Source organism: Fringilla coelebs, assembly GCF_963513975.1.
Source record: "Fringilla coelebs genome assembly, chromosome: 15".
In the NCBI taxonomy this organism is placed as follows: Eukaryota; Metazoa; Chordata; class Aves; order Passeriformes; family Fringillidae; genus Fringilla; species Fringilla coelebs.
The window spans coordinates 10306167-10334091 of NC_140041.1; the positions used below are offsets into that span (position 1 = coordinate 10306167).

General features: G+C 40.4%; 1 protein-coding gene across 1 annotated transcript; it reads left to right on the forward strand.

Annotated features, from left to right (window-relative positions):
* The first annotated feature begins 5541 nt into the window (after positions 1–5541).
* Positions 5542–27579, forward strand: SMAD5 (SMAD family member 5). The gene is made up of 7 exons (XM_084215506.1): positions 5542–5789; positions 15116–15731; positions 16959–17210; positions 18377–18496; positions 19110–19331; positions 21579–21835; positions 22757–27579. The coding sequence occupies exons 2-7, from the start codon at positions 15329–15331 to the stop codon at positions 22898–22900; spliced, it is 1398 nt and encodes a 465-aa protein (XP_084071632.1). The 5' UTR covers positions 5542–5789; positions 15116–15328; the 3' UTR covers positions 22901–27579.
* The last annotated feature ends 346 nt before the right edge of the window (positions 27580–27925 follow it).

Consider the following 27925-nt stretch of genomic DNA (forward strand, 5'->3'; position numbering starts at 1 on the left):
GCTCCGTTGTGCTAAAAATAGTTTTCCTGTGGTTTTGGCCATGGAGCCACAAATGCAAGTTTTCAGTGCACAGTTATTGTGGATGTTGGGTTCTGCTGTTGCTGGATGACACAGCTCATGACTGTGTCAGCAGATGATTATGTTGAGTGAGATGATTATGTGAGGCTGCATGTCAGATCTCCTCGCTGTCCTGGCGTGAGCACGTGTCCCACCCAAATGCCAGGGACCACCAAAAGGGACCATGCTTGGAAGGCAGTGCTTGAGCCAGGGACTGAAAAACCCTAGGAAAAGCTGGGACCATGCAGAAGATAACGTTGAGGAATTCACCCAGAAATCTCCATGTCTGACTAGTGGGATATAAAACAAATGGAGGGAAGGGAATAAACCTTTGGGAAAGGAAGACATAATTTTCTTCATGGTTAATTTGAAGCCAGTTTTCATAAAAGAAAAAAGCTCATGGTGATCACAGGCTTATGGTACATGTAAAGACTTCACTGTGATGTCAGATTCTTCCTATTTCTGCACTACATATTCTATCTCAATTCCATGGTCCATCTTCTCTGTTGTCCGTAGGAAATTGGTCTGGTTTTTGCAGACGGCTTTGAGGATGCAAGGGCCAACTTTTTTCTGAGCTTAGTAACAGGTGTCAGACTCCAGAAGGTGTTCTTGTAATGTGAGGTCATATTCTGGAAATAGTTGAAAATCACTCATTTAGAAGAATGAGAGCACTGCATGTTTCTGTACTGCTGATGTGATGGTGAAGCCAAGCTGAGGATGGTCCAGAAAAATAATACCAGAGGAATATTCAAAGGAATCGAGCTGTTTAAAACTATCTTCTTTATCATGTCCTCTCTGAGAGCACTATAATACTTTGTGTTCATCAGCTGAGATATTTTTCCCATTTCTCTGGGAAGGTTTTCACCCCATTCCAAGAAGAAGATCTGATTTAGGAGTACTCTGCCCTGACCAGACTGTATCCACAGGTGTCAATGAATGGTGGTTCCCACTCTGATGTGGACTTTGTGAGAGTTCTCAAGCAAATGCTCTTATTCATACCTTCAGACACATCTTACAAGGACCTGCAGTGTCCTTTTTCCTTTCTTAGGATGTTGACTTTTTAATATGTTTTTCAGACTTTTTTTCTTGAATTATGTGTTCAATTTTGCATCCTAAGTGACTCTCAGGTCTGTTGGACTGGATATACCATACCCAGTATATTCACAATTTTATTCTGTGCAGTGGAGCTGAACTTACAAAACTTTTACATAATTATGTCTTTGTTTCTAACATCTCCATAGATGTCCCATAGCATTATTCAGCTACATGTCTCAGCCCATTTCTTCTTCCAGTCTAGTACTCAGAAGAGTACTTTTGGCTTGCCTTCCCTCCCCTGGCCTACAATTTCATGTTAATGTCTTCTATCTGTAGCTTCAGGAAACAAGACTAATTCTTCTCTCCCTTTCTCTCTGTGAGCTGTCATGCAAGGTACTCAGAAGTGTGGCTGTAACAATAACAGGGTACTTAATTTGAGAATTAGCTCTGGGGATTCAAAGGCTGTGAGCCAGTGAGTGTAACTTCACAGGAGCTACACCTCTGAGGGCCTTGTAGATAAATACTTTAATATCTTTCCTCCAGACACTAAAGGTTATTTCCATTTTCTTACATATGTGATGCAAGGTACACAGCATTTGTATTGTCTTCTTGGGAGACAGCCTCTCACCACCTCCTGTGCCTGTTCTCAGGCTGCTGTCAATTGTGGGCTTATTTAAGAGAACCAAATGGCCAGAGAGAATGTCATCTCCCTCTCCACTTGCTGAACTCTGCTTAAACACAACACTGTTTTTCTGCCTCAAAAATATACATAAAGGTATGTATAGTATGTTAGCCCCTCCTTAGCCTTTCCCACCCTGAAACTTTTCAAGTAGGGATGGCATGTTCCTCTCTTCACTGCCAAAAAAAAAAAAAAAATTCCTTTCTCAGCATTTCCCCCTTCCCCCATTTCTTCTCAGCTGACAGCTGTGAGAGTGGAACTTTCTGGAGCTATCCTATCTATTTCCCCCAATTCTGTTTTTAAGCTAGATTTGGTTTAAATATCCAAGCCATCTTTCACACTACAGGATTTTTTTAACATAAAGTGGCTTTGCAAATGCTTAATGTGGGTAGAGACATGGCAACTGTTTACATATATTTATTTTTCTTTTTTAAACAACATTCCACCTTCTTCCCGCAGCAATTTAGAAAGTTGATAGAAAAAGGAATTGAACAATACAGCCATTTAAGAAATTACAGGAAGAATGAAGTTTTGTAATAAAGCAACTTTTTTCCAGGACTATTTCCTTATAATTCAAACAATCTATTTGATTTTCATACTAATTCACTTCTAACCAAATAAAAATTTCATTAAGAAATATAGGAATAGTATTCAAAATTTGGAGAGTAAAATGAAAATAATGGAATTTAAGATAATTTTTGAACTTCACACTTCTCAACCATGGAAGGCCTAATAGCTGCAGGTAGTTCTTCTGTTGGTTGTTTTGTACTTTGATCGGACTTTGAGGTTATCTCTGACTCTGACATAAACACCTACTGTAACTCAGCTTTATGGGAAGCTTTTTTCTGCCCTCATTGCCATTAGCCCATGCACAAAGGAATCAGACTGACTTTACAAGGCAGGACCCAAAGTATAAACATGCAGTTGTCTCTGCAGAATCTAAATAATTTAATTAAAACATTCAGGTAAGGGAGAGGTTAGGTAGTCGTTTTTCCTTGGATTAACTCAGTTGCATGTCTGTGTGCTGGAAAACCTGGGTTTGACAGTGATAAAATAGGATCAATGGCTCCATGAGTTGTGAAATTCAGGAATTTGTGAAATCACATGATTTCTGGAAAATGTGTTCAGGGTGCTTGGAGTCTCCTTGTCCTTTTATTGGACTTGATATATAATTGGAGTGGACCCACTGGAATGTGGCACTACAGATCCAAATGATGGAGACCAGGTATGAATAGGTGAATGTGAATTTTTCTGTGGCCTTAAGGGCACACAGACCTGAATCATCAGACAGCCAATGTCACTTGTTTTGTATTTTATCAGTCTCATTGACTACAAAGAGATAATTTGACTTCAGACATTTGGGGTTTGCCCATTCAACATTAGTCTATGACAAAATGGCACGGAAAAAAAAAAGGAAACATACTTTTCAGACCAATTATCATATTCCTTACTACCACACTCCAAAATAGCCTCTGCATTGTGCTTAAAAATCATTGTTTTCTGAGGAGGGTGTGCCACAAGCAGATATGTCTCAATTGCCTGTAGTTTTAAATCGAGAATTTTTAGGAAAACTTAATTTTGGAAATCTTAGAGTTTTCCTTGTCTTCCCCATACTCTTGCATGTACACCTTCAGCTTTCCTCATCACTGGAGCCCTGAAACCCCCACAGCAGGAAGTGCATTGGAGCTCTGTGATGTAGATTCACCCAGCACTATACAAGTGTTTTGTAACTCCTCAACAGAGGAGAACATATTGTTTTCTAGAGACATGATGGTTGGCACATGAACAACACCTAAAATGCCTGCTGCCAATTTGTTGTTTGTTACTTGGTTTATTAATTAAGTTACACAAAAGATTTGGAAAAAGGCCAACAGTTATTGTTTTATTTTTTGTCCCATATTTTGGACTGCCTGGCCAAAGCAGAACAATTGCTGGTGCAGAGATACAGAGGAGTCCCCAAAGGTTAGCTCTGTCCTGGGACTAAATTACTCAAAGCCTTGCTCCTTCACTGCTGCTGTGAACTTTAGTAGAGATATCCTGTCGGATCATTAATTGACTTCTTAAGAACTTCTGTTTACATCCAAGAGCCATGTAGTTTTGAACCAGAAGAAAATTTCTTTAAAGCTCAAGTATACTTGAAATCAGCTTGGCTTATTTGATATTTTTCCCTATTTCTATGAACTTTACATTGCTTTTTCTTGATTTCTTTTTGGTAGATGTTTTACCTTTAAGTTACATAAATAAAGCAGAGGGTTTCACAGTGGCTTCTTTGTAACTTAATTATATATGTATTTTTATATGTATATAGAATCACTTTCAATTATACTTGCATGCTTCTATTTTTTTTTCCAAAAGGAATCTGATAGCAAGATTCAGTTGGCGTGCCAGATTTCTAACTGTACTTACATGTTCTACAACAGACACACAAATTTCTGAACAAATTACGGGTTTGTCACATATATCTGTTCCTACACAATTTTTTTTTGACCATAGGAAGAAACTCTTCTGTAGGAATTTCTGTAGTTATCAGACTAAGATTTAGCTTAGTTCAGTAGTATGTTTGAAGCTGGCCATGATCAGTCTTTGAGGAAAGCAGCCTTTGTGCTGTGAAGTGAGTGAAGTGTGAAATACTTTCCTCTACTTGTGGACATTCCTGTTGCCCATATAAAGTTAAATTTTTCAAAGCCATCAGAGTTCAGACCTCAACAGTAGTTTGTGGTGAATGGTTCCACCTGGTCCTGAAGAGCAGAGTTGAGCGTAGGTCAGTCTTGCACTCATTGCTCATTCTTCTTTAAAATACCCTCATATCTAATAATCCACTCAGTTAAAAATGACAAGAAACACTTGTGCCTGCAGTATGCTTAACCAAGGTCAGACATTGCTGTGCCACACTGGACATGTTTTTGGCCCTATACCTCTCTGAAATTTTCATCTATCCAGTCCAAAAGCAGCTTTGAGGCAACAGTGCTCACTTCCACGTCACACAATGAGGACAGCAAGAGTCCGTCTCATAGTGGCGTTATACACAGTAAGAAAATCTTCATCTGTGCAATCCTTTCTAGAGCCATTCTTAACACTGCTGACACATTTTCTTGAAGCTTCACTGGGTATTTGAGTAATTTACTCAGAGACACAGCCCCTTGAGGGACCTCAACTGCTCCAAGACATTGTGGATAACACCCAGAGATGAGGCTGGGGCACCATCCCGTTCTTTACAGCACCTTGGAAGGAGGCTGTAGCCAGGGAGGAGTCGGGCTCTGCTCCTGGGCAGTGACAAGAGGACACAGTCTTAAGCTGCACCTGAGGTTCAGGTTGGGCATCAGGGGGAATTTCTTCGCAGAAACGGTGCTCAGACATTGCAAGGGGCTGCCCAGGGAGGTGGCGGTCACTGTTCCTGGAAGAGTTTCAGGGCAGACTGAGCGTGTCCCTCAGTGCCATGGTCTGGTTGACACGGTGGTGTTGGCGAGAGGTTGGGCTCCGTGATCTCCGGCTCTTTTCCAGCCCAAGTGAGCCTGTGGCTCTGTGAGAACAGTCCCGATGCCCACGGCGGTGTCAGCCGCTGCCGGGCCGCACCGCCCGGTACAGCGGAGAGCGCGGGCCCTCGGCCCCAGCAGCGCCCGCCATCGCAGCGGGACCCTCGGGGCCTTTGGTACTGCTCCGTTATGCGGCACGTTACTTCCTGGACACCGAACCGCGCACACTTATTTTCTAATTCATTACTCGCATTTATTTCGCTCCGTCTCACACGCAGGGCCAATTCCCCACAGGGCCCCTTCCCACACGGCACCCGGGCCCGGCCCGGCCCTTTTCCCGCTTCCTCCCGCCGCCGCCGTGGCGCGCGCGCGGCCCCGCCCCTCGCGCACATCCGGGTCCCGGCGCTGGCCCCGCCGGCCCCGCCGCCGCCGCTCCCGTCCCGCCGCCTCCCCCGGCAAAGTTTCGCTGCAGCAGCAGCGGCGGCCGCGGCCCAGCCGGCGCCTCACGGACACCCGCCCCGGGGAGGCCGCCTGCTCCGCGCCGGGTGGGTCGGGGCGGTGGGATGGTCGGGGTGGGAGGTTGCGGGCCGCGGGGTCGCGGCGCTGCGAGTCGGGTTCCGGGCGGCCTTGGGGGTGCGGGGGGAGACGGGGCCGAGGCCTCGGGCGGGCCCGCGGTGACACAGGGGTCCCGGCGGGGCGGGAGGGTACGGGGAGCGGCCTGCGGGGGAAGGAGCGGCCCCGGGAGGGAGAGGAGAGCGCGGGGCCGCCCGTGGGGCTGCTCGGACACGCGTGGTGCCAGTACAGGAGCGGACATCGCAGTGCTCTCCAGAGGCTCGAGGGGGTTGTCTCTTGTTTTTTGTAGTTTGGGTTTTTTCGGGTTTTTTGTTTTTTGGGGTGGTTTTTTTTTTTTTTTTTTTTTAAGACGAGGACTCTCTTAACTGGAGCCAGGCCTGAGCGAGCGAGGGGAGAGCAACAAACACGTTTGCAGGCGCTGGTAAAGAGGCGGGAGGCGATGTGCGGGCTCACACACACACACAGAGCGATCACAAACACACACTTGTCCACCTTGGCCTCCCTCGCGTGCGCCCAGCCCTGACAGCTGCCTGACAACAGATGCACAGCTTCGGTGATTTAGAATAGCAATTTTTGTCTTCTGCGGGCTGTAAATTTAATAGAGGAAATATGCTCTTGCGGTTAAAAGCACAAGACTGGAAATCAAATGATCTGTGCTTTGTTCCAGTTGTGGGGTTTCTAATGTGACCTTAAGGTAATTGAGGGATATTTCACAGGAAAGTGAGATAGGGAAGAACTGATTCAGCAGTAGTGTTGAATGTATTATTGAATTGGTTCAGTAATAGTTGTTGAGTCTCTTGGTAGAATAGGTAGGGAATTAGAAATTCCATGCAGTGAATCACTTGGGCTCGCTGCTTTAACAAAACCTCCAAGGAATAACTGTCAGAATTTGCATCAGCAAAGTTTTGTCTGTCATAGGAAATTAGATTGTCAGTATATGATGGGTTTAGATGAAATCTCACGCTGTTTTCATTCCTTCGTTAATTTCAGATAATTAGCCTTCCATGGGTGGCTTTTAAAAGAATGGAAACTGAAATGAGCATAGTTCATTGTGTGTGTCAGTTACAGAACTTCTGCACAGAATGTCTTCCTGGTATTCTGAGGAATCACAGTTTGACTGGAGTAAAGAAAAAGTGCAAACACTTGCAGGCATGTGCCTGTGCTCATCAAAACCTGTAATGCTTTATGAAGTTGGCAGCTAGTGGTAGTGGAAGTTAATAGAAGCAGCAAATAACTTAATTGAAGATGTTTCATAATTAGTGTGTTGTAACTTTTGAGAGTGCCCTGTCTGTGTTGGATTTAATGTCTTAATCCCTACCGTTTGATAGTGGTTTACTCTTACCTCTGATATTAAAATTTTGTTCACTTGGCCTTGAAATTGCTGCTAAGTGACTAATGCCACTTATTTCTGAAAAAAAAAAAAACAAAACAAAACCAACAAACCATGTGCTTACTGGGATCTCTACCTTTTTCAAACCTTTTTTTTTTCTTTCAAATATGGAGGACACACATTTGAGATAAGAATTTTCTCTTTCTGAAGAGGACTTTCCTGGTAGAAGCCCAGATGGACAGTCATGATGGGGCTTACAAATGGAAAAGAAGAAAAAGAGTTTTCCTCTGCATTTCTTTCTGTTGATGACAAAAGATCACAACAGGGTGTGCTGCTGTGTACAGCTGTGGTGGGTGGTTATTTTGGGGTTTTTTTGAGGTTTGTAGTTTTAACCTCTAATGGAACTTGAAGGAACAACTGTAATTGTTGAGCCTGTACTATTTTGTACTTGTTGGAAGTCAGATTTTTAATCTTGCACTTGGAGTGGGTGATCTGTGAAGAGTTTTTTATGATCACAGAATATTACTTGAGCTGGAAAAAAATGTCTCCCAAGATGGAGTGCTCATGCACAATTAAGGAACTTTTTGGGGTTATTTGAATGTTCTTTGCAAATTATGTTGTGATTTTTAATGCTTTGGAGGACATATTTAATTGCAGAAAAGTGTCCTCTATTTTCTTTATAGATGTCTAAGGAAAGTGCTAGGAACTCTTTCATTGCTCTTGGCTGCATTACATACCTGCAGAAATATTCCTGTGGCAATTCTGTGCAAGTCCTTGTGTCTTTCCTTCCTTCCAGTAAGGCCTTGCTGGTTATATTCATCTTTGTTTGGTTTTTTTAATTAAAGTATGAGTTTCTTCAAATGTCTCTCTTAGATTTGGTGGACTGAATTTTATTTTAATCCATTAATGTTTCTTTAAAGATCTTTACTGATTTTTTTTAAATAACAGGTAAGGAGCTCGTGTTCAAAATGATAAGATTTATTCTCTTTGTGAGCTGAGTGCACTTGAGATATCTTCATGGCTAACGATAAACAGCTCATTAAAAGCAAGCTGAGCAGTAATTTAACACTTTTGCCGTTATCATTAGTCACAGTGCAAGTTCCTGCCCTGTTTTCTGGAAGCCTTTTTAGCCGTGTTCCTGTGACCACGTAGAAAAGTTTGGCTGGCACTGGAGCGCGCTTGACCAGCGTGGGTTGGCGCGGTGCAGGATGCTGCCTGCCAAGTCCCTATCCCCACTGACCTACCACCAAGGTTGAGCCTGCCAGCACTGTCATCCTTGACAGAGGATCTTTGTCAGAGTCCCTGCTACTGATACACCAACTATGAAGTAGTGTCTCTGAATTCTGGGTCAGTGGATGTCACAAACTGACAAATTTAGAATACTTTGCCATTCATTCACTCTGTGCAAGGGAAAAAAAAAACTTGCTGAATTACTATTGTCAGTGTTCCCTCCAATCCTGTAGCTTTTGTAAACTTGTCACAGGCTTAATGCAATTCAGTTGGAATGAAGTGTATACACACACACACATATACATCTTTATTTTTTGTTTTCTTTTAAAGCTTTTTGGCTGTCCCATTTTCCAGGTTATACTTTCTTTTGCCAGCTCATAGTATTTAGAATCTTGGTCTTTAATGAAGGTCTCGCACATGAGCGTTTACATTTTTAGAAGGCGTTGTCCAGCTTGTTAATTTTTTTGCATACTTTAGAGTTTGTGAAAAGCACAAGATGCCCTTTATTTTCCCATTTTTGTCTCCAAGTGTAGTACTGAGGTCATTCCTAATCACCCACTTGCTTGTCCATGTCCAACCTACCAATGGAGGCATAGGCCTTTGTTTTCATGTTTAGTGAAATGTAGCAGTGCTTTTCTCTGGAATTTTAATTAAGAAATGGATTCTAAGTTGTAGTTATATGCTTTGGTTAGAGTATATCTTAAATAACCTTAAAAACAAGAGGCAGTTTCAGGGCTGTCTACTGTTGATGGTGGCATTTTTGCTGGAAATTGCCACTTATCTGGAACAGAAAAGTGAGAAAATGTACAGTTCTGATAAAACACTTAAGGAACAGCTTTTGGTTCTAAGATGGAAATTATACTTTTGAGAATTTCTGCAAAAGCTAATTGCTCAGTAATTAGAGCAGCTGCAGAGACCAGGGCCATGGATGCACTGGATTTTTTTTTTTTTTTGTAAATGTGGATGCTTTAAGAAATAGAAGATTTTAGGCATAGCAAGTTTTGGTGTTTTCTCCCTTCCCCTATATCAGAGTTAAACTCAAGTGTTGCCATGATGCAGAACAAATTCAAAACTATTCTTTGATTAGAATTTTTCTGAGCTTTTATTGACATCAGGTGGCAGTGAGGAGGCATTGGAAATGCAGTGGAGCTCTCTTAGTGATCTCTTTGCCTGGACCTCTTTTGTGGTATAAGTCATTATCACTGCTATTATTTTTTGACAGTAGTTTTTGAGAAAACTTTAAGAAGAAGCAGAAGCTTTGCTATCTGAGTTACATCTTCCATGTACATTGTATTACTTGCTGCTCGTGCTTGGCCTCAGAGTTTGTTAGGTTTTTTGTAAGAGAGTGCTGGTTAAATACTTCTCAGCTGGCAGAGCTAAATGCTTCAGCATTTTTTTTATGCTGTTAGATGGTGTACAGATGTGGAAATTAAAAGCAAAAGTATTGTGTGAGAAAGCCCTGTCAGCAATTGTCAGTAGATTTTTGTGTTTGCAGGGCAGTCACGGTTAGTAAAAGTTTTGAAGATACCAGATAGTTCTTTTGTCTTCTTGTTTACATATATTATCAGTTAGATTATATTGCCTTACAAGGCATGTTTGAAGCAAGAAATCTAGTGCTAGGGTAAAAGCACTTACCGTGGATTCTGGTCAGCTGGATGCCAGTTCTCATGAAAATACCACAAGTTCCTTTTAGATATAATTTGTAAAATCTCTTTCATCTTTTACTTAACTTCTTTTGCCTCTTGTCCCCATAAATTTTTTTCATTGGTGGTATTCCTTGTGGCTGAGATGTTGCACAGGGTAATTGAAGAGAAATCTTTTCTGTGGAGAGACTGTGGCAATGGTTTGAAGGATGCAGTGTCATCTTAGGATTTGTTCTATGCTTGATGTGTATGGAGAAACTGTGGAGCTAACATTTCTCCTTTTCAAGAACAGGCTCTAATATGTGCCCTTGCATGGGACTGTGTGCTGGGCTACAATGTAAGCTTGGGAAAATGATAATAAAACTTAAGCACAATCCTGCCCAGTTCCTGTCAGGAAATTTATAAGGAAAGAAGGATTTTAATAAAACCAAGTGAAATGATGTGTGAGGTTGTTGTTTTAAAGAACGTATTGATCTGTGTATATAGCATAACACACTATAATATACTGCAGTTGAGTTTCTGAGCTTTCTGTATGAATATGTATGTTAATGTGTGTATGGAGTCAAAATGCTGAGCGTTTCTGAGTTTGAAGGGCAATAAAGTTAAGCACAAGAGCTGACTGCAGAACAGCTTTAACTGCAGATCTGCAGCAGCTCTAATGAACTCCCAGTTGTGCTGCTGCTTATAAGTGGTGCTTTGTTTATTGTATGAAGTTGACTCTCAAAACAAATTCTAATCATCAGCAGTGAAGTTCCTTGTTTCACATTGGGTATGATGCTACAGAAGGCTTCCTGAATTTGCAAGCAAGTAAATTAGTGGGAAAAGAATAGTCCTTGTACATTTGAACACAGCCTTAATACTGGCAGTAGGAAGGGATGAGGGTCATAGGTTTTACCCGTTTTATTCTTGTGCTTGTCAAAGTATCATTCACTGCCTTGCTGCTTGGGATGATGGTTTGCTTGGTTAGTGGTACTTCAAATCTAGATTTTGCAGGTGGGAAATTATTTTGGAATCAATTGGAGAACACATTACATACAAAATGCATCTCATGAAAATAGGTACACCATATTTAATGTTACATTTTCTGTTCTGCAGTGGCTCTTGCTCAGGTCCTTTTAGCCAGAAGGAGATTCCTTGATATGACATCAAATGAACCTACTGAACTTGCCAGTTTAATGGAGTAGGCTAAGAAAATTTCACAAGAACTGCTAAAGGGAATCAAGTTGCTCGGTATTTGTGATGGCAGATGGAAGGTGGTACAGTTCTCCCATTTGCATAAATGAAATATAAGTTCTGTTGTTGGCCAACTTTGTTTATATCTGGCTGGCTGAAGTATTAAGGAGGGGGTTCAAACAATGGACCTGTTCACCCAACAAGTTTCCTTCCATTTGCTGTAGTCATTAACAAGAACTTTTAAAGTATAAATAATGCATGCCCCAAAGTCTAATTTTGATCCAACGATTACTTCCTTTTATACTTGCCCTTTAAAAGCTCCCTCATGCTACTCCATGTAATTCATTACACTCGCTCCTAAAAGTGTTTGTAACTTTTTAATGTAACAGTGTGGTTTTCAGTCGAGGTTCTCTTGTAGCTCGGGTGAAAAGTTATTTAATAAAAGAAGGTAATGCATAATAGACCCTCTGCCTCTTAAGGAAATTTAAGCTTTTTTCCCCGTGAAAGTTGTTACCAGCTGTGTCTAGAGGTGCAGCAATAAGAGTTATTTGTGCACTACTGAATGAAAATGTGACTCTTTAAAGCATTTGTTTTTGTATTCAAAGCTCAGTGATGCTCTGTAGTACTGCAATCACAGCTCATAACTTGGGCTTTTAAGCCTCAGAAGAAATTGATTGTAAGTACAGATGATCTGGGGAAGCTGTTCCTGGCAGATGTCAGGATTACTTAGAAACCTTTCACAAATTAGATGCTGAAATTACAGCAAATGCAAGTAAATGTTCTAAATGTGGTTTATGCCACACATTCAGAAATCTAAAAACCCTGCATGAATTGCAAGTTCTACATGGAAATGTTTGGTTTCTACATAAATACCTGTACCTACTGCTTTGTGGCCTTAAATAGCTCATGAAGCCAGCTCATGATTCATGAACCTTTTAAACTCTGGCTTGTTTTCTTAAGAAAGGCAAAAGCTGTAAACCTTCAGTGTTTTGCCATCCAAAATGAACTTCAGGCATGTGTGCAATGGGATAAATTCAATTTTTACTTCTCAAAGCCTATTAGTATTTTGTTGCATTTTCTTTCTTGCCCTTGATTTTCTTGAGCAGGTTCAAATACACTTCTATTGAAGAGTCTTTAAAGCGTCATAAGTGGCCAGAATGGAGTTATGGTGCATGGTATTAAGGACTTCAGCAGTCTCATTTTTCAGTGGTTAGAGTTACAAGCATGTATGTGGAAACTTTTGAAGACGTTGAAGCAGTTTTGATCAAATCTGTTCTGATGCTTCTGAAATACTTGTTTTACCAGGCATTGCTTTTGCTGATGGACCCTCAAATGTAAAGTTTTTAGAGTTAATTATGTTACTTACTGCGAGCAGATTATTTCTAAAATGATAGCTTGTAGGACAGTCATTTATCATAATTCCCTTGCCACTTGCCCTACAAATACTAATTACTGCAAAATATCATCTTAGTAGAACTGTTCCAACTCCCTTTCCTTTTAGTGAGCTTGTTTATTCCATGAGTGTCCTTGTGGGTAAATGATGTTGGAATTGTATAAAACAAAGTATCTTTCCTAGTTGGTCCATTATGTTCAAAATAATAAAAAACAAAATTTTACATTAACTTAGCATAGAATTGTAGATCTTTAAATTTGGTTTCTTCATACAGATGGGGCTTCTGTAATGGGATAGATCAGGGGACGTTTAAGATCTCCTTTGAGCTCAACTTCAGTAGAGGAATTTCCAGTGCATCTTCTGCCTTGATGATGTGTAAGATTCTTTGAAAGCATAGCTGAAAGCAAAAATAGAACATTTTAATTGTCTCTGGTCTGAGATTCTAGGTGGGTTCATTTCCTTTTCTAGGGGTGTGAGCAGTTGCTGATCTTGCAGCTATTGAATGTATGCAAGGCTTGAAAGTAAGTTAGTTGCAACTATAAACAGCTTTTACTTTTTAAAACAGTAAACTTTTATCCTTAGTAAAAGAAAAAATTCAGTCTGAGTTCCTGGCCAAGTTTATTTCCCTTTATGTATTTCCTGTTACTTTGAAGGGTGCAAAGATTCTCATGTGTAATAGTCCGAGGGAACTAAATTAGTCTGAAAGTGCAGACATGGTGATGTTTCTGAAGAAAACAGGTGATATGTAATTATTTGAGCTTTTTCCTTTAGTTTTTTCTCAATACCTTCTTCCAGGGAGTTACTGAAGCAGTGGGAGACTTCTATTCTCTTTTTTTTTTTCTATTTTGGTTTTTTTTTTATGTGAGCTCTAGGAAGAAAGACCTTCAAACAGTTTTTCCATTTGTTTTGCTTTTCCGATTTTTTTTTTCCATATTACTGAATCAAAGTTGAATAATCAAAGAAGTACCAATGGGATTAAGCTACTACATAAAATAAATGAATTTTTTTCATGTAAAGGAACACCAAATGTCCTTGGGTTTGTTCCCTGCTTTCCTCACCCTCTAACTCCTTAATAGAAAATATAGGATGGTTACACTTGGGACATAAATGCCTTGCCTAGGGATGTTTGCTGTAGCTTTGGCTGCTGGTGCTTAGCACATGGTTTTGTTACATAGAAGGATCTGTCCAAGTGCCTGAGTGAGCCTGTAAATGTGCCCAGACACTTAAAAAGCCTTATCAGATGACTTTTAGTTTATCAAAGATGGGAGGAAAAAAGATCTTGCTGATTAAAGGTAGTAATCTAAGAGAACCAACACAGAGATATTTAACATTTTGCTCCCCCCCACCCCCTTTTTCTCTTATGTGCAGATTTGGTGTCTTGGGCTGGGGTAGGTGTTCTAATTCACCGTGGTTTATCAAAAGTGGAGAGACAATGTTGTTTGGCAGTCTCTGTAGCAAGAGAGGAAGCATCTTTTGTTATTGACATCCTTTCTCTTAGCTCTGCTCTTGCTTTTTGCCAGCTGCTCATTGTCTATACTTGCTTATTTAGTATTCACAAGGGATTTTACAAGTTCTTATCAGTTCGCTGCCACAGCACATCATTTCCTCTTGTCATCGGTACTCCTTAAATTGCTGGGGGGAGGATTTGCATTAGGGCTGGTGAGTGGTAAAACACCATTCATGAGCCAGTTGTTCTGCTCTTCTCCTTTCTGAGTCACTTTGTAGTAAAGGTCACATTTCTAATGCTTACTCCACCATGTCTTTTCCCCCCTTCTTTTTTCTGGGGAGAAGAAAACAATTTTTTTTTGCCAAGTCTAAAAATATCCAGCTCTTCAAATACTCTTCTTAAAAGATATAAGGAAGTGCAGCATAAAATTAGCTACAGCTAAAAAAAGCTTGACCACCTCTCTGGGTGGCTGGAGAAGGTTTGGTTTGTGCTTTTTATTGGGTTTTTCTTTTAGTTGTGCTTTGTTTTCTTCGTTTACAGTTTCTTCCTAATTTCTTTTCATATTCTCAAAAATATGGGGTAACTAATTAGAGCTCAAGAAAAAGCAGATGCTTAAGAATTTTTTTCTTTTTGGAAATAAAGATCCATTTGAGAAGCTGAGTATTTCCGTGCAGTATTGGCCTTGGAACTGGTGGTTCCAGCCTGCCTCTTCCCTGTTTCTTCATAGCAAATTTAACACAGCACTGTGACAGGGATATATTGCTAGTTTGAAAGCATATTCCTCAAGCCTATCTTCTGAGAGAAAGTAATCAATTTAAGAAGTGTTAATGGGAACTCTGCTGTCCCTACTGACCATCATCTCTTGATGGTCCCTTTTCCCACTAGTCAGTACTGCAAGCTTTGGGGATTGATCACTTTTTTGGAGTGGGGTCATAGTACTACTGGGATTTTGTTTTGAAACAAAATCAGGTGCATCAGGTGCAATGCTAGAGTTGAAGCAGGAGGTCTTCTCATACATGCCTTTTGTTTTACCACAGCCTTTACTTGTTTACTAATTCCTTGTTAAATTATCTTTTTACTAGAACTAAATTGGAGGAATTCATCATCATTTTTGATGCGAAGGCTTCATCAGTGACATCTCTATGTTCATTTGTCATCCTCCAGGAAATAATACGGCTTATCAGTTGCAATAAGTGCTTTGGGTGTACACTGACATTTATTTGGAAAGAAACAAATTCATTAACAAAAAAACCCAACAGACAAAACCCGACAAACTTTTTGAAGACTTGTGTCAAATGACGTCAATGGCCAGTTTGTTCTCCTTTACTAGCCCAGCTGTAAAGCGTCTGTTGGGCTGGAAACAAGGAGATGAAGAGGAAAAATGGGCAGAAAAAGCTGTTGATGCTTTAGTAAAAAAGCTGAAAAAGAAAAAGGGTGCTATGGAAGAACTGGAGAAAGCCTTGAGCAGCCCAGGGCAGCCCAGCAAGTGCGTTACTATCCCCCGCTCTTTGGATGGACGGCTGCAGGTTTCTCACAGGAAGGGCCTTCCCCATGTGATCTACTGCCGTGTGTGGCGCTGGCCGGATCTGCAGAGCCATCACGAGCTGAAGCCCTTGGATATTTGTGAATTTCCTTTTGGATCCAAACAAAAGGAAGTCTGCATCAATCCATACCACTACAAGAGGGTGGAGAGCCCAGGTATGTTTGAAAGTAGTTGTCCTAAAAACGGAACTGAATCTTCAGTAAACGCTTAACTATTCGCTCCATTCTCCTCCTCCTCTGGTACTGTACAACCAATTGAAAGTGGAGTGTGAGACAGTTTGGGAGAGGAATGTTCAAAGTGCACTTTACTGCGGGGTTTTGGGGAGGTGCGTGGTCCATACTGTGTTAATGGTCTGAGCTGTTTTCTTTGGGATTAATCACCTTTTTCCCACAGACTTCTTAAGCCTGCTCCCCTTAAAGTTAGTAGCAAAGTTCTCCTTTGTCGTGAAATAGAAAGCAGTGATATGTTCTTTCAGGTTCAGTTTCTTTGAGAAACTTGTTTCAAAATCTCAGTGCTTGCAAGGAGGTTGCTGGCTGCCTTTCAGGGGCTTGCTATTTAATCAAGGTGTGACATGAACTAAGGAGATGAAAAATAAAATTAATAAAATTCTCGGGTGGTAGAGATCCCCACATGACTTCCAGTTAGGAGACAGCAGAGATGAATAGAACCAGGACATGTGATCACTTAGAGGAAGGTGTGTGTCAGGTGTGTTGAGCAGGTAAGGAGCCTGCTCTTAAACTGTGCTGTGGGAAGGGTGAAGAGGATTTGGATTGCAGTGGGGGAGATGAAGAATGTTGCTCTGGACAGTGTGGTGAGAAGTCTCTTCTCTTGCTCTCCAAAGTGGTTGTAATTCTACTGCATTGACTGTAGTGCTCTAGTGTATTGCTGCAGCACTGGAATTCCAGACTCCAGCAGTCCTGAAGTTAAAATATACGGCAGTACAGATTTTGTTTCTCTTCAGTGGAAAGGACAGTATGTAACTATATAGTTTGACTGTAGTAACAGAGACTGTATTCCCATTTTCTCTGATTAGCTAATGTGTGCAGATGTATGTTTCGCCCTTCTGCATCAGTATTTCAGTATGTGCCACATGTAACCTAGTTCAGATTATTATTTTTTAAAAAAAGGTCATCTTTGAGTTATGTGAAATGTGTGTGTGTTTTTGTGGTTTTTGCAAGAGTAAAGTTTGAATCTTTCATTAAGAATGATGTAAAAAATGAAGGAGAGGATGGGGTTAAGGCATGTCAGATTCCCTCCTCCTCTTTCCACTCCAGCTAGAGTTGAAATTATCACGATGAGCAGAATAGCACGTTATTTGTATCTCTTACCTTATATCTCAGGTTTTAACCTAAATGCATTTGGGATTTGTTTGTTTTTTGCAGTTCTACCTCCAGTGTTAGTGCCTAGACATAGTGAATTCAACCCCCAGCACAGTCTGCTAGTTCAGTTCAGGAATCTCAGCCACAACGAGCCGCACATGCCTCACAACGCGACGTTTCCAGACTCCTTCCAGCAGCCCAACAGCACTCCATTCTCCATCTCACCAAACAGCCCCTACCCCCCTTCTCCAGCCAGCAGCACTTACCCGAGCTCCCCAGCCAGCTCTGGGCCATCCAGTCCCTTTCAGCTGCCAGGTGAGTACAGCCTGAATGGCAGTTCAATAAAAATCATTGAAACATCACATGTTGTTGTGACCCATGACCTCAGGAATTCGTGGTGTTTGCCATAAATGGCTTTTTCTTCTGCATTTTATTGGATTTTTTTCCTAGTTTTGTCACTGGTCAGAGTTAATTGTTATAGTTTTATTTTTCCAGCTGTTTTTTTTTGTCATGGATGTAATACCGGTGAGGTTTTTTTGCACAGCTTCACTACAGATTAACTAATCCGTACTTTAGAAGAAGAAATAGCAATGAAAAGAAAGCAAATGCAGGATGCTGAACAGTTTACTGATGTCTTTCACTGAATAAAAACATTTAAAATATGGTGTTTTACTGGAAAAAAGTGCCATTTTTGTTGGGAGCGAGTTGGATTAAACTGATTCTGTTTAACTGAGTTGGAAAATACAGAAAAAAACAATTGATAGGGACAAAGGAAAGAAATCTTACTGATTCTGATTATTGGTGTGGTTTATAAAGCCAGGAATTTAATAAAGATTTTATTTTTCCACTAGCTCAGTGGCCTAATCTTTGTAGTCTGGTTGCTCAGTTCCCCAGAAGTGTCCCAGTCAGAGGGTATCTGTTGGCCAAGTACTGGGATCACTGGGGTGGATGCATTTATGGGGCATAGTGGAGTGTTCCCACACTGAGTGCTGTGCTGATGGAAGAAAACAGATCCACACTTCTGTAATGAACTCAGCCTGCCAGGAGCAGCAAATCCCCCAAACTCTTCTAGGCCTTTGTTATACTAAGCAAATAGTTATTTCTTCTACTGCTTTGTTTTTGAACACTGAGAAGAGGGTAGCCAAGAAAGCTCATGTTTGTGTGACAAAAAGGGGGAAGCAGAGTCATCAAGCCCAAATGCAGGAGTGCAGGTATTAAAGGAAAAAAAAATGCAGAAAGAAAAATGTGCATCTCTTATTTTTTTTCAAGTTTCCAATCTTGTTATTGGTTCCATAGGTAAAATTTCAGCTGTTGAAGGAGTTTACTGTAAAGACAGCTGGCTGTGTTCAGATTTCTTTGAAAATGAGGCCAAATTTTTTAATATCTTGTTTGGGAATATTTTTGTATGTTTACAACTGTAGAATGTATAAATAAATACTCTAAATTGTTGAAGTTTATTCTTATTTTTTTCATGTTTGTAGCTGATACTCCACCTCCTGCATATATGCCCCCTGATGAACAAATGGGGCAGGATAATTCACAGTCTATGGACACAAGCAATACAATGATCCCTCAGATCATGCCAAATATATCTACCAGAGGTAAGTTGTATAGTCTGGTGTAAAATTACATAGTTTGGTGTCTTGCAACTCATTACCAAACTGAATTAATAACTTCAGATGTGCCAGTAAATCTTGCTGGTAGGTGGAAGCAGACGTCCTAGGCAAACTAGGTCTATAAGAGACATAACTGAGAAATAAAACTTACCTTGCTTATTTTTATTTTCATCTTCTCCTTTCAAAGTCTCAGGTGCATAATGTTGCTTACAGTGAGTTGAATTTTTTGTCATTTCTTTTGTGCTACCTTTGCTTGTTGCTGGAATAACATTTGCACAAAGGCCCTGAAAATTGAGTCCCAAAATACCAGTTATAACATATTTTTTTTTAAAGTGAGCAGAAGAGTTATGTTTTACCTGCTGTCACACAGTCTTTTTTAAATATCAGGCTTAAAATTGGAAAAAAACAGTAAAGTCAACAGGCCAACTAAAATGCACAAAGGTGACAATCTTTAAGGTTATAATCAGGACACTTCTTGCCCATCATAATTGTTTACTCAGATTTTACTTAGCTGTTGGTGTTTTGGAGGGTCTGCTTGACAGTTGTAGCTTTAGTGTTTTAACTCTTACCTAAACTGTTGCTTCCATTTGCTTTTCAGATGTTCAGCCCGTTGCCTATGAAGAACCCAAACACTGGTGTTCCATTGTGTATTATGAGTTAAATAACCGTGTTGGGGAGGCGTTCCATGCATCTTCCACAAGTGTCTTAGTAGATGGCTTTACAGATCCCTCCAATAACAAGAACAGGTTCTGCTTAGGTTTGCTCTCCAACGTTAATCGCAACTCAACGATCGAGAACACTCGGCGGCACATTGGCAAAGGTAAAGCTGAGTTTGTCTTGTGAACCAAGTCCTTGGTTTTATTTCTCTATACTGCAGCAGTGATAATTCTCAGATGAGAATGCTATAAGTAATCTGAGGTGTGATACATTATCTACCTCTCCAGTATCAGAAAACAACTTAGGCATGTTTTGATTCTAATTAGTCAGGAATTGCATGCATTTTTCTTTGTTACTAATTAAAAAGACTAAATATTACCCCTTCCTTACCAAACTAGATTGCCATTGGGGCTTGCTTGTTAGGGTAAATGTACTGATCTGTGTTTCAGCACCAAGAAACATTACAGGATATGCCATGATACTCCACATTATATCTACTTCTTAAATTCTGCATACACCTTTGCAGTATGTCAGAGATTTTTTTGGTTTTGTTGTTGTCTACAGTATGTTCAAATATCTTAGTGAGTTGGCAGCAGGACTTTGAAGTGCTAATGCAAAACTGCAAGGGCTCATTTGTCTGAGTGAATCCATGGGGCGTGGATGTGTGTGGGAGGGATTCCTGGAGACAGCAGGTTTTGCAAGATCTTCTAGTTTTCCTGTACTGTTTTGGCTGATAGTACATAGAGATGCACAGTTTTCATCTCTGATGGAATGTGCCTGGATTATCTTAAATTGTAGAACGCTTTTTCTGAATATTTTTTTTTTGTGATTAACTCAGTCCTAAGAAGAGAAGCCTGTTTCTCTTGTGCATGCTTAGAAGCCTTTTTACCACCTAGGAGCATTTGGTAAAGTTGGTCTAGAGTTTTCATTGATAAAGTTCAGCCTTTTCCATAACATTCTTTTAATTAGAAATAACTATAAATATGACAAAATTTTGCAGATAATTTGGAGACCAGAAGTTCTATTTGTGTGTGTTGGAAACTTGGATCTGCAATGCAGTTGTCAAAAAAAAAAAAAAAAATTATAAAGGGGAACAAGTGATTTGTGGGGCGTGACGCTCTTTTGTTTTGGCTCACTCCTTTTAGTGGTATTGGCAGAGAAATCTTGTGCATCTGCCTAAGGTCAGAAGTGTAACCAGGACCCATCATTATATTGTAGACTAGTAATGAGCTTTAAAATGGCTGCATCTCTAATAGTAATTATTGAACTTAAACTTTGCTTAATGTTAACTGTTCTGACAGCATTAAGTTTGTTTAGAGATAAAATACTGTTTGTTTATGGCTTTTGCTTGGAAGGTCTTGAGGTATTGCCTCCTTAGAACCACCCAATCCTATGTGCAAAGGTTTTTTTACTGTAGCTGGCAAGTGGTGGTCACTGCCTTTTTAAATAAGTAGGGTTGTGCTGTGAAAATGCAGGCTTGCCCACCCCAGATTCTCTGACAGCTGCTTGTAGTTGTTGAAGCCAACAGTTCCTCTGTAAGCTCCATCCTACCTTAGTCCGAAGTGGGTCTAGCACTGTTCATAAGAGTGGCTGCTGTCTGAAAGATTAACTTGCATCTGTTGATTTGCTGCAGCCTCCTCTGGCACATCACGGGATGCTCCTTAGTGGATTCTGTATTGCAGGGAAGACTTAAACAGAGTTGTATCCCAAGCATGTAAAACTGGGATAGGGGAGGGAAGGCAGGTGTCTCAGTGAAGCAGCAGGGAGCCCCTGAGTTTGGGTGCTGAAGGGATGGGCAGCTTTTGTATAGTGATTTTTAGTCAATAATAATGTTGTATAGATTTCAAAACATGTGCATAGCTCAATACAGACAGATGTGGTTAATCTGGGGGCTTTGTTGATGTTAAGGTTTGTAAACCCTGATGGTAATTAAGTAGAACAGCTAGTTGGACTTACCTGTCCTTCAGCTTGATAAATGTATTGAAAATCAGAGCAGACTGTGGATATTCTTTCTCATTCATGTCCCATCACTGACCCTTCTCCCTGGACATATCTATTTCTGTTCTACTTGGCATAGGCAGAAGCTGTCAGGTGTATAAAACTGGGGTTTTAATAATAAATTTACATAAATTATCTAGAAAAATAGCTTGAAATAACAATTGAAATGTGGCAGTAATTTTTTCATTCTATTCTGTAATTGATCAGAGAAGGACATCTAGTGGCTGGTGTATCACGAGCCTGCTGTGTTGAAATGAGACGCTGTGTTATAATGCAAGCAAAAGCTTTCCTGAAAACCTCCTCAGGCAGAAATTTACTCTTTTTTTTTCCTCAATAAAATAGAATTTAAGATAACTACCTCAAAATCAGAGACAACAAAGTAATTTGAAGTGTTCTTATCTTTGTTTTCAAGGAGTTCATCTCTACTATGTTGGTGGAGAAGTCTATGCTGAGTGTTTAAGTGATAGCAGCATATTTGTACAGAGCAGGAACTGCAACTACCACCATGGTTTTCATCCAACAACTGTATGCAAGATTCCCAGTGGATGCAGCCTGAAGATTTTTAACAATCAGGAATTTGCTCAGCTTTTAGCTCAGTCTGTCAATCATGGATTTGAAGCAGTATATGAGCTCACCAAAATGTGCACCATTCGAATGAGTTTTGTAAAGGTAAATTATTCTGAGAGTATTTTAAGTTTATTGTGGGTTTGGGTATTTAGCAGTAATTCCATTAGCACTGTAGCAAAGCTGTTCTGGCCTGATGGGGTTCTTTTCAATTATAAGTATATTTAAAGTGATTAACTGAGGGAGAAGGAAATCAATGCAAGAAAGGAAAAGCACAGATTCTATATTGAATCTGTGTTGGCTGTGTATTCAGTTACTTCAGTATTCAGGACAGGAATTTATTCATTATGGTTGCTGTAATTTTGTTAAAGGAGATTTAAGTTCATGGTCTAAATTTCAAGGAGTAAGATGAATAACAAGTCCACTAAAAGAATGTGAGTACAAAGGAGCATAATTATTGAAGAAAATTTTCAGCTTCTTCAAATTGATTATTAGTTTAAAAAAATCTCTGGTTATGGAAAAAAAACATGGTTTGAGTTCCTGAAGTCAAGGTGTGCTGTTATTCTCACAGGAGTGTTTCCTGAGGATTATTTAATCAAGATGTGGTCTGTGGCAGGTTTAGTGTGGAGTCCACACTTGGGCTTTCCAGGTGTTCTGTTTGCATCTTGTCCAAAAGATGTCTCATTGGTTTTGTCAGCTATGACAAATACTGCTCAGTTTGAGAGTGTGGAGGAGAGGGAGCAGGAGGTTGAAAGAGAAGAGAGATGTGGCCATGGCCAGGAGTCATCCTCAGGGCAGCAGTGAGATCCACAGGAGGCTGTAGCATGCAAGACTTGATTGAGGCTTCCCGGTGCAGCTTCCCTCCTGCTCCTTCCCAGCCTCGGGTTTGTTCATTTAGATCAGTGTGACTAGATTGTGAATTACCCTCAGATGAGTATCTTGAGATTTTCTGTTTTCTTGTTGGTAGTTATTTTAAAAGACAAGCATGCCCTCAAATTGATCAGTACCCTTTTGTTCATTTTCTAGGGCTGGGGAGCTGAATATCACCGGCAGGATGTCACAAGCACCCCGTGCTGGATAGAAATTCATCTTCATGGGCCCCTCCAGTGGCTGGATAAAGTACTTACACAAATGGGCTCTCCTCTTAATCCCATCTCATCTGTTTCATAGTGCTGCAATTCCATCTTCAGCCTTATTTTTAGCGAACTTATTCTAATTCTAGAGAAACTTCCAGTGGATACTGTGAGCTATATGGAGAATGGATCTTATGATTTAACTTTTTTTTTTTAGATCCCTTTGTGACCAATTCCATTGTGTATAGCTAATCAGTTTTACATTTCAAATTGTTCTTGTGATGCTTAAGTGACAGTTGAGCCCTAAGGGAAAAAATAGTCTATTGAAAAATTCAGAACACTTTTCCCCTTCTTCCCCTTAAAACTTAAACAGACAAATGTCTTAACTGGAAAACCTTTTTGTCCTGTAGGGACAAGAATTAATGAAGACTGACTTCAGAAAATAAATACATATCATAATTTGGGATTTTTTAATGTGTTTTAATGAAACTGTTTGAACATGTGCAGCTCCAGCTTGCAAGCTGTATTTTTAGCTTAGTGTTTTAACATCTTAAGGTTGACATCTGTCATAAGCAAAATTAGACTTTATTATGGCTAATTTGCCTCAGATTGAACAATGTGATTTTTTTTTTTAATGTACACATGAAATATACTTTTTACAAATATTGGAGTGGTGTAAAAACACTTGTATTTTCTATTGGAAAATGCTGTCATAAACACATTGTATATTAATGCAGAATAGCAGTTCTTAGCCTTTTCCCACTTTGGTTTTGTAATATCTCTTTTAACCACCATTTAAAGTAGTAATTGATCCAGGGTAAACATCCTGCACGGTTCTGGAGTAGTGATTCTTGTTTTGCTTTGATTTACACTCATGCCGTTTGGATTTGGTTGCCAAGGCTATTTCTTTTTAGGTACCTTTCTCTATTTTAACATAAACACTACTATTTTTAAATGGCAGTGCTTACTACTTTTTGGAAGGAATAAGTTTTTTGTTTTCTTTTTGGTGTTCTAGCTGTTTATTTTACCTGTCTGGAATTGATCTGTGTTAGGCCTTTTTAGTCTCTCAGTAGACATTATGCAGTATTAGTGATTACACTGTATTTAATTCATTTTCAAGTATGAGTTTGAGTCTCTTTGAAGACTGTGAGTGGCTTAGCAAATGAGTAACTGAATGCAGAAGCTTTTACTTCCAGATCATGTAATTTAATTCAGACCTCTTGGTAATGACCAAAAGTAATCACTTCTTTGTAGCCTGCATAAAACTGTGCTCTTGATCCTGTCCTTGATGGCAGGGCTTCAATCAGAAGACTTGTAGCTGTGGCTGGCATCTTTATGGGGTTGAAGGACTGTATTAATATGACAATGGAATTTCTCTCGCACATCTAAAGAATCAGAATGTTAAGGGTTGGAAGGGACCTTAAAGATCCCCAGTCCCAACCTCCCTTTCCATGGGCAGGGACACCTCCCACCAGACCAGGTTGCTCCAGCCCTTCTCCAACCTTGCTTTGAACACTGCCAGGGTTGGGGGCATTCACAGCCTCTCTGGGCAACCTGTGCCAGTGCCTTACCAGCCTCAAGTAAAGGATTCCTTCTGTATGTCTGAGCTAAATTCGCCCTCTTTCAGTTTGGACCTGTTACTCCTTGTCCTGTCACTACAGTTCTAGACAAAGAGTCCCTCTAGCTTCCCTGTAGCCCTTTCAGATGCTGGAAGATTCCCATGAGGTCTCCACTCAACCTTCCTTCTCCAGGCTGAACAGCCTCAACTTTTTCAGCCTCTCTTTGCAGGGGAGGTGCTCCTGTCCTCTTACCAGAACTGTGACCTCAGGACTTGCTCCAGCAGTTCCATGTCCTTCTTACACTGGGGCCCCAGAGCTGTGCTCAGCACTGCAGGTGGGGTCTCACAAGGGCAGAGCAGAGGGGGCAGTGCCCTCCCTCCCCCTGCTGCCCACATTCCTTGGGATGCAGCCCAGGATTCTGTTGGTTTTCTGGGCTGAGTGCTCAGTGCCACTTCATGGTGAGCTTTTCATCAGCCATCACCCCCAAGTCATTCTCTGCAGGGCTGCTGTCAGGCACTCCTCTGCCCAACCTGTGGGTGTGTCTGGGATTGCTGGGACCCAGGTGTAGGACCTTGCACTTGGCTTAGTTGAACTTAGTGATGTTTGCATTTGGCAAAGTAGAGAATTTAAACACTGTACTGAACACTAAAATCAATTACATAACACATGCATATTTCTGTCCTTTATGTCATAAAAAAGAGGCTGAGAGAAACCTGTTAAGAGAATTAGAAGTGAATTATATACAAAATTTTGCATGCAGAAAGACCCTATTATATTTTTTAGACTCACCTTGCTGTTTCCTCTTTCCTGAACACGTTTTTAGAAAAGGGTTCAGTGTTTGGGGCAGAGGCTGAAAACTTACGTAAATACTTATTAAAAGATGTGTTGCAGTTCATTACTGCAACCCTGAGAAAACTATTTTTTAAACAAGTTCTTGTGTCTTCTGTTGAATGACAGTTTCTCCTCAAATGTGGAAATCGTGCATCCTATGGTACCTAAGTAACAAATTATCTTAGAGGATAAAAATTGTTTACGTGTCATTAAAATGTTTTTTATTAATTGCCTTAAAGGAATAAACTGTAACACTTCTGCAGAACCCGAATGTTCTCTTGTACAGGAATTTCTGTATTACTGTTTTGGGTTTTTGTGTTTTGTTTTGTTTTTTTAAACAGTTTCTCAAGTATGTTTCAAAACAGATGAGTGCATCTTCAGGAGAAGGGGAGTAACATTATTTGCCACTTAGCTTTGGTTTCTTCCCTTTCATTCTTTGGAGCTGCAACCCACAGACAGTTCTGTTGATTGAATAAGATGCCAAGTCAGTTGGCCACAGGATCCTGCTTCTATTTTCTTCTTGGGGCCTGACATTTGTCAAGTTGCTGAATATGTATATTTAACACTACAGAATATTATATCTCTTGACTTGCTTATGTAATAAATGACATGGCACATTGAATTAAGGAAAGATTGCAGTTGTAGGTACAAGATTTTACTTTATCCAAAATGTTTTTCACCTGGCTTCTCTCTGTTCACTTGTATGCTTATATGTGGCCAACTGAATGACTCAAGAATGGGTGCTGCAGTGGGTGCTGTGAGCCAGAGCTGGTGTTTAGTGCTAGTATTGTGGTTAGATTGGCTACCCATGCACTGAACCATAATTTCTGCAATAATATCCAGTTAACACACTTCTGATGCTGTCATTAAGTACTGAAGTGCTCTGGCATTTTTCTGCTTGTGTACATATTCTGGAACTGCAATAGCTGCAGTGCTGGGATATCCTTGTGACTGCTGGTTTGGGCAGGGCAGGCTTGCAGGAGCAAACCCAGCCAGATTTGTCTGCATCCTACATCTCTGTCCTTCCTAGTCCTCTGTCCTTCCTTTTTGGGAGCTTTCTGGTTAGCAGATTCTGTGTGCTACTGGTTGATGGTGTTGCTAATCCTTTTTGCTCCTCTGTGCTGCTGTTACAATATTCAGATCTGGGCACATGGATAGATTGGGTAGAAAGTTGTTTGGTGCCAACAGTGTGTAAAGTGTCACGAGAGCAGGGAGTGCTGCTCCTAGTACAGCACACTGTGCAGAAATCACCCCTTGGTCTAGAGAGAGGGATGGGGAGATTGACTCAGCCAGTGGGGTGGTAGTGGCAGATGGAGCCCTTCCAGTGTAGCCCAGCTTAGACTGAATGTTACTCCTCAGTACAAACTCATTTGGCTCTTGTAGTGTATTTTCTTCTTACTGGGCCTCTTTCTGCTTTGCACCAGCCCCAGCACTGGTTGACAGCTTTGGCAATACCGGCAGAGAGCCTGCAGCAGGCTTATCCTGGAGGCTTTCCTGGCTGTGCTTTTACAGCCCCTGAGATAAGACACCAGCTTGGCTGTTGCTCCTTACACACCTGGGCCTTGCTGGCAGTCAGGCAGTGCCTTGTGTGTCACACTCATTAACTGCATTAGGCATGAAGGGCTGACACTGGGTTATAGAATCTACAGGACCAAAATAAAACCCCCTAGCATGACTGATCAGTGAGAGACAAATCTGACAGAACAGCCCAACAGGAAAAAGAATGATGGAACAGCCCTGGTGTTAGAATTCAGGATAGAATTGTTTAAAATGTTGGAATTCTTTCAGTTTGTTTGAAGCAATGATTTCCCCCCCCAGTATTACAGTGTGAAAGTTTTCAATTCTTGGGTGTAAGATTAACTTGGATTCTTGCAGTATAACTCTAGAGGACATTGAAATGTGTCAGGCTTCCTCACTAGTCTGAAATATTAACTTTTTCAGGATATTGTTTTACTTGCTCAAAAAGTGTTGCTGGTGATGGTTTCTGGAAAGGCAAAGAAACAAAAACCAAAACAAAACCATTTTCTAAATGTTTTGCTTCAAATGACAAACATGTGACTAACTTTCTTCTGGAGTTGTGAAGTTTCTGTTGAGGAGGTTTTCCCATTCTGAATTCAAATCAATAGACCAAACCATCAGATTACAATATAATGTTGCTTTCTTGTGCTGCTCCATAAACCTGCTTCTGTGTTTGTTGCAAGCATAACCTTTATGCTTTTGTTTACATTGTAGAAAACACAGTTCTAGCAATGAGGTTTTTTCATTTAACTCTAAACATCTTTTTATTTTGTTAATTTTAAAATTACTAGGTTTTGCTATGTTATGTTTTTAAAGATATTTTTTGCATACTGCTGCTCATATTTCAATAAACAAAACAAAAACCCCACAGATTCTTCTGATTTCCTTTTTCTATAACTCTGTGTCTCAAGTATTTGTTTACAAGAGTTAATTTATCACATGCTGATGCCTCTCCATGTCCATATTCCTCCTCACACAAAGGCAATCCTGTCATTTTAAAAATACTTTCCTGTAGCTTTTTGGTAATGTGAAAGCTGCTGTGCTCTCAGAAACAGAGTTATTTCATAACTTCACTTTAAAGAGTTCTTTTTTCTTGTAGAATGCAGCCAGCCAAAAAGGTATCATTTTGATAGTACTTATGTAACTATTTTTTATACTACCAGCTGAAGTATTTCTGTGAGACCTCAGCAATCTGCTGACTGTTGGGGGTGGTT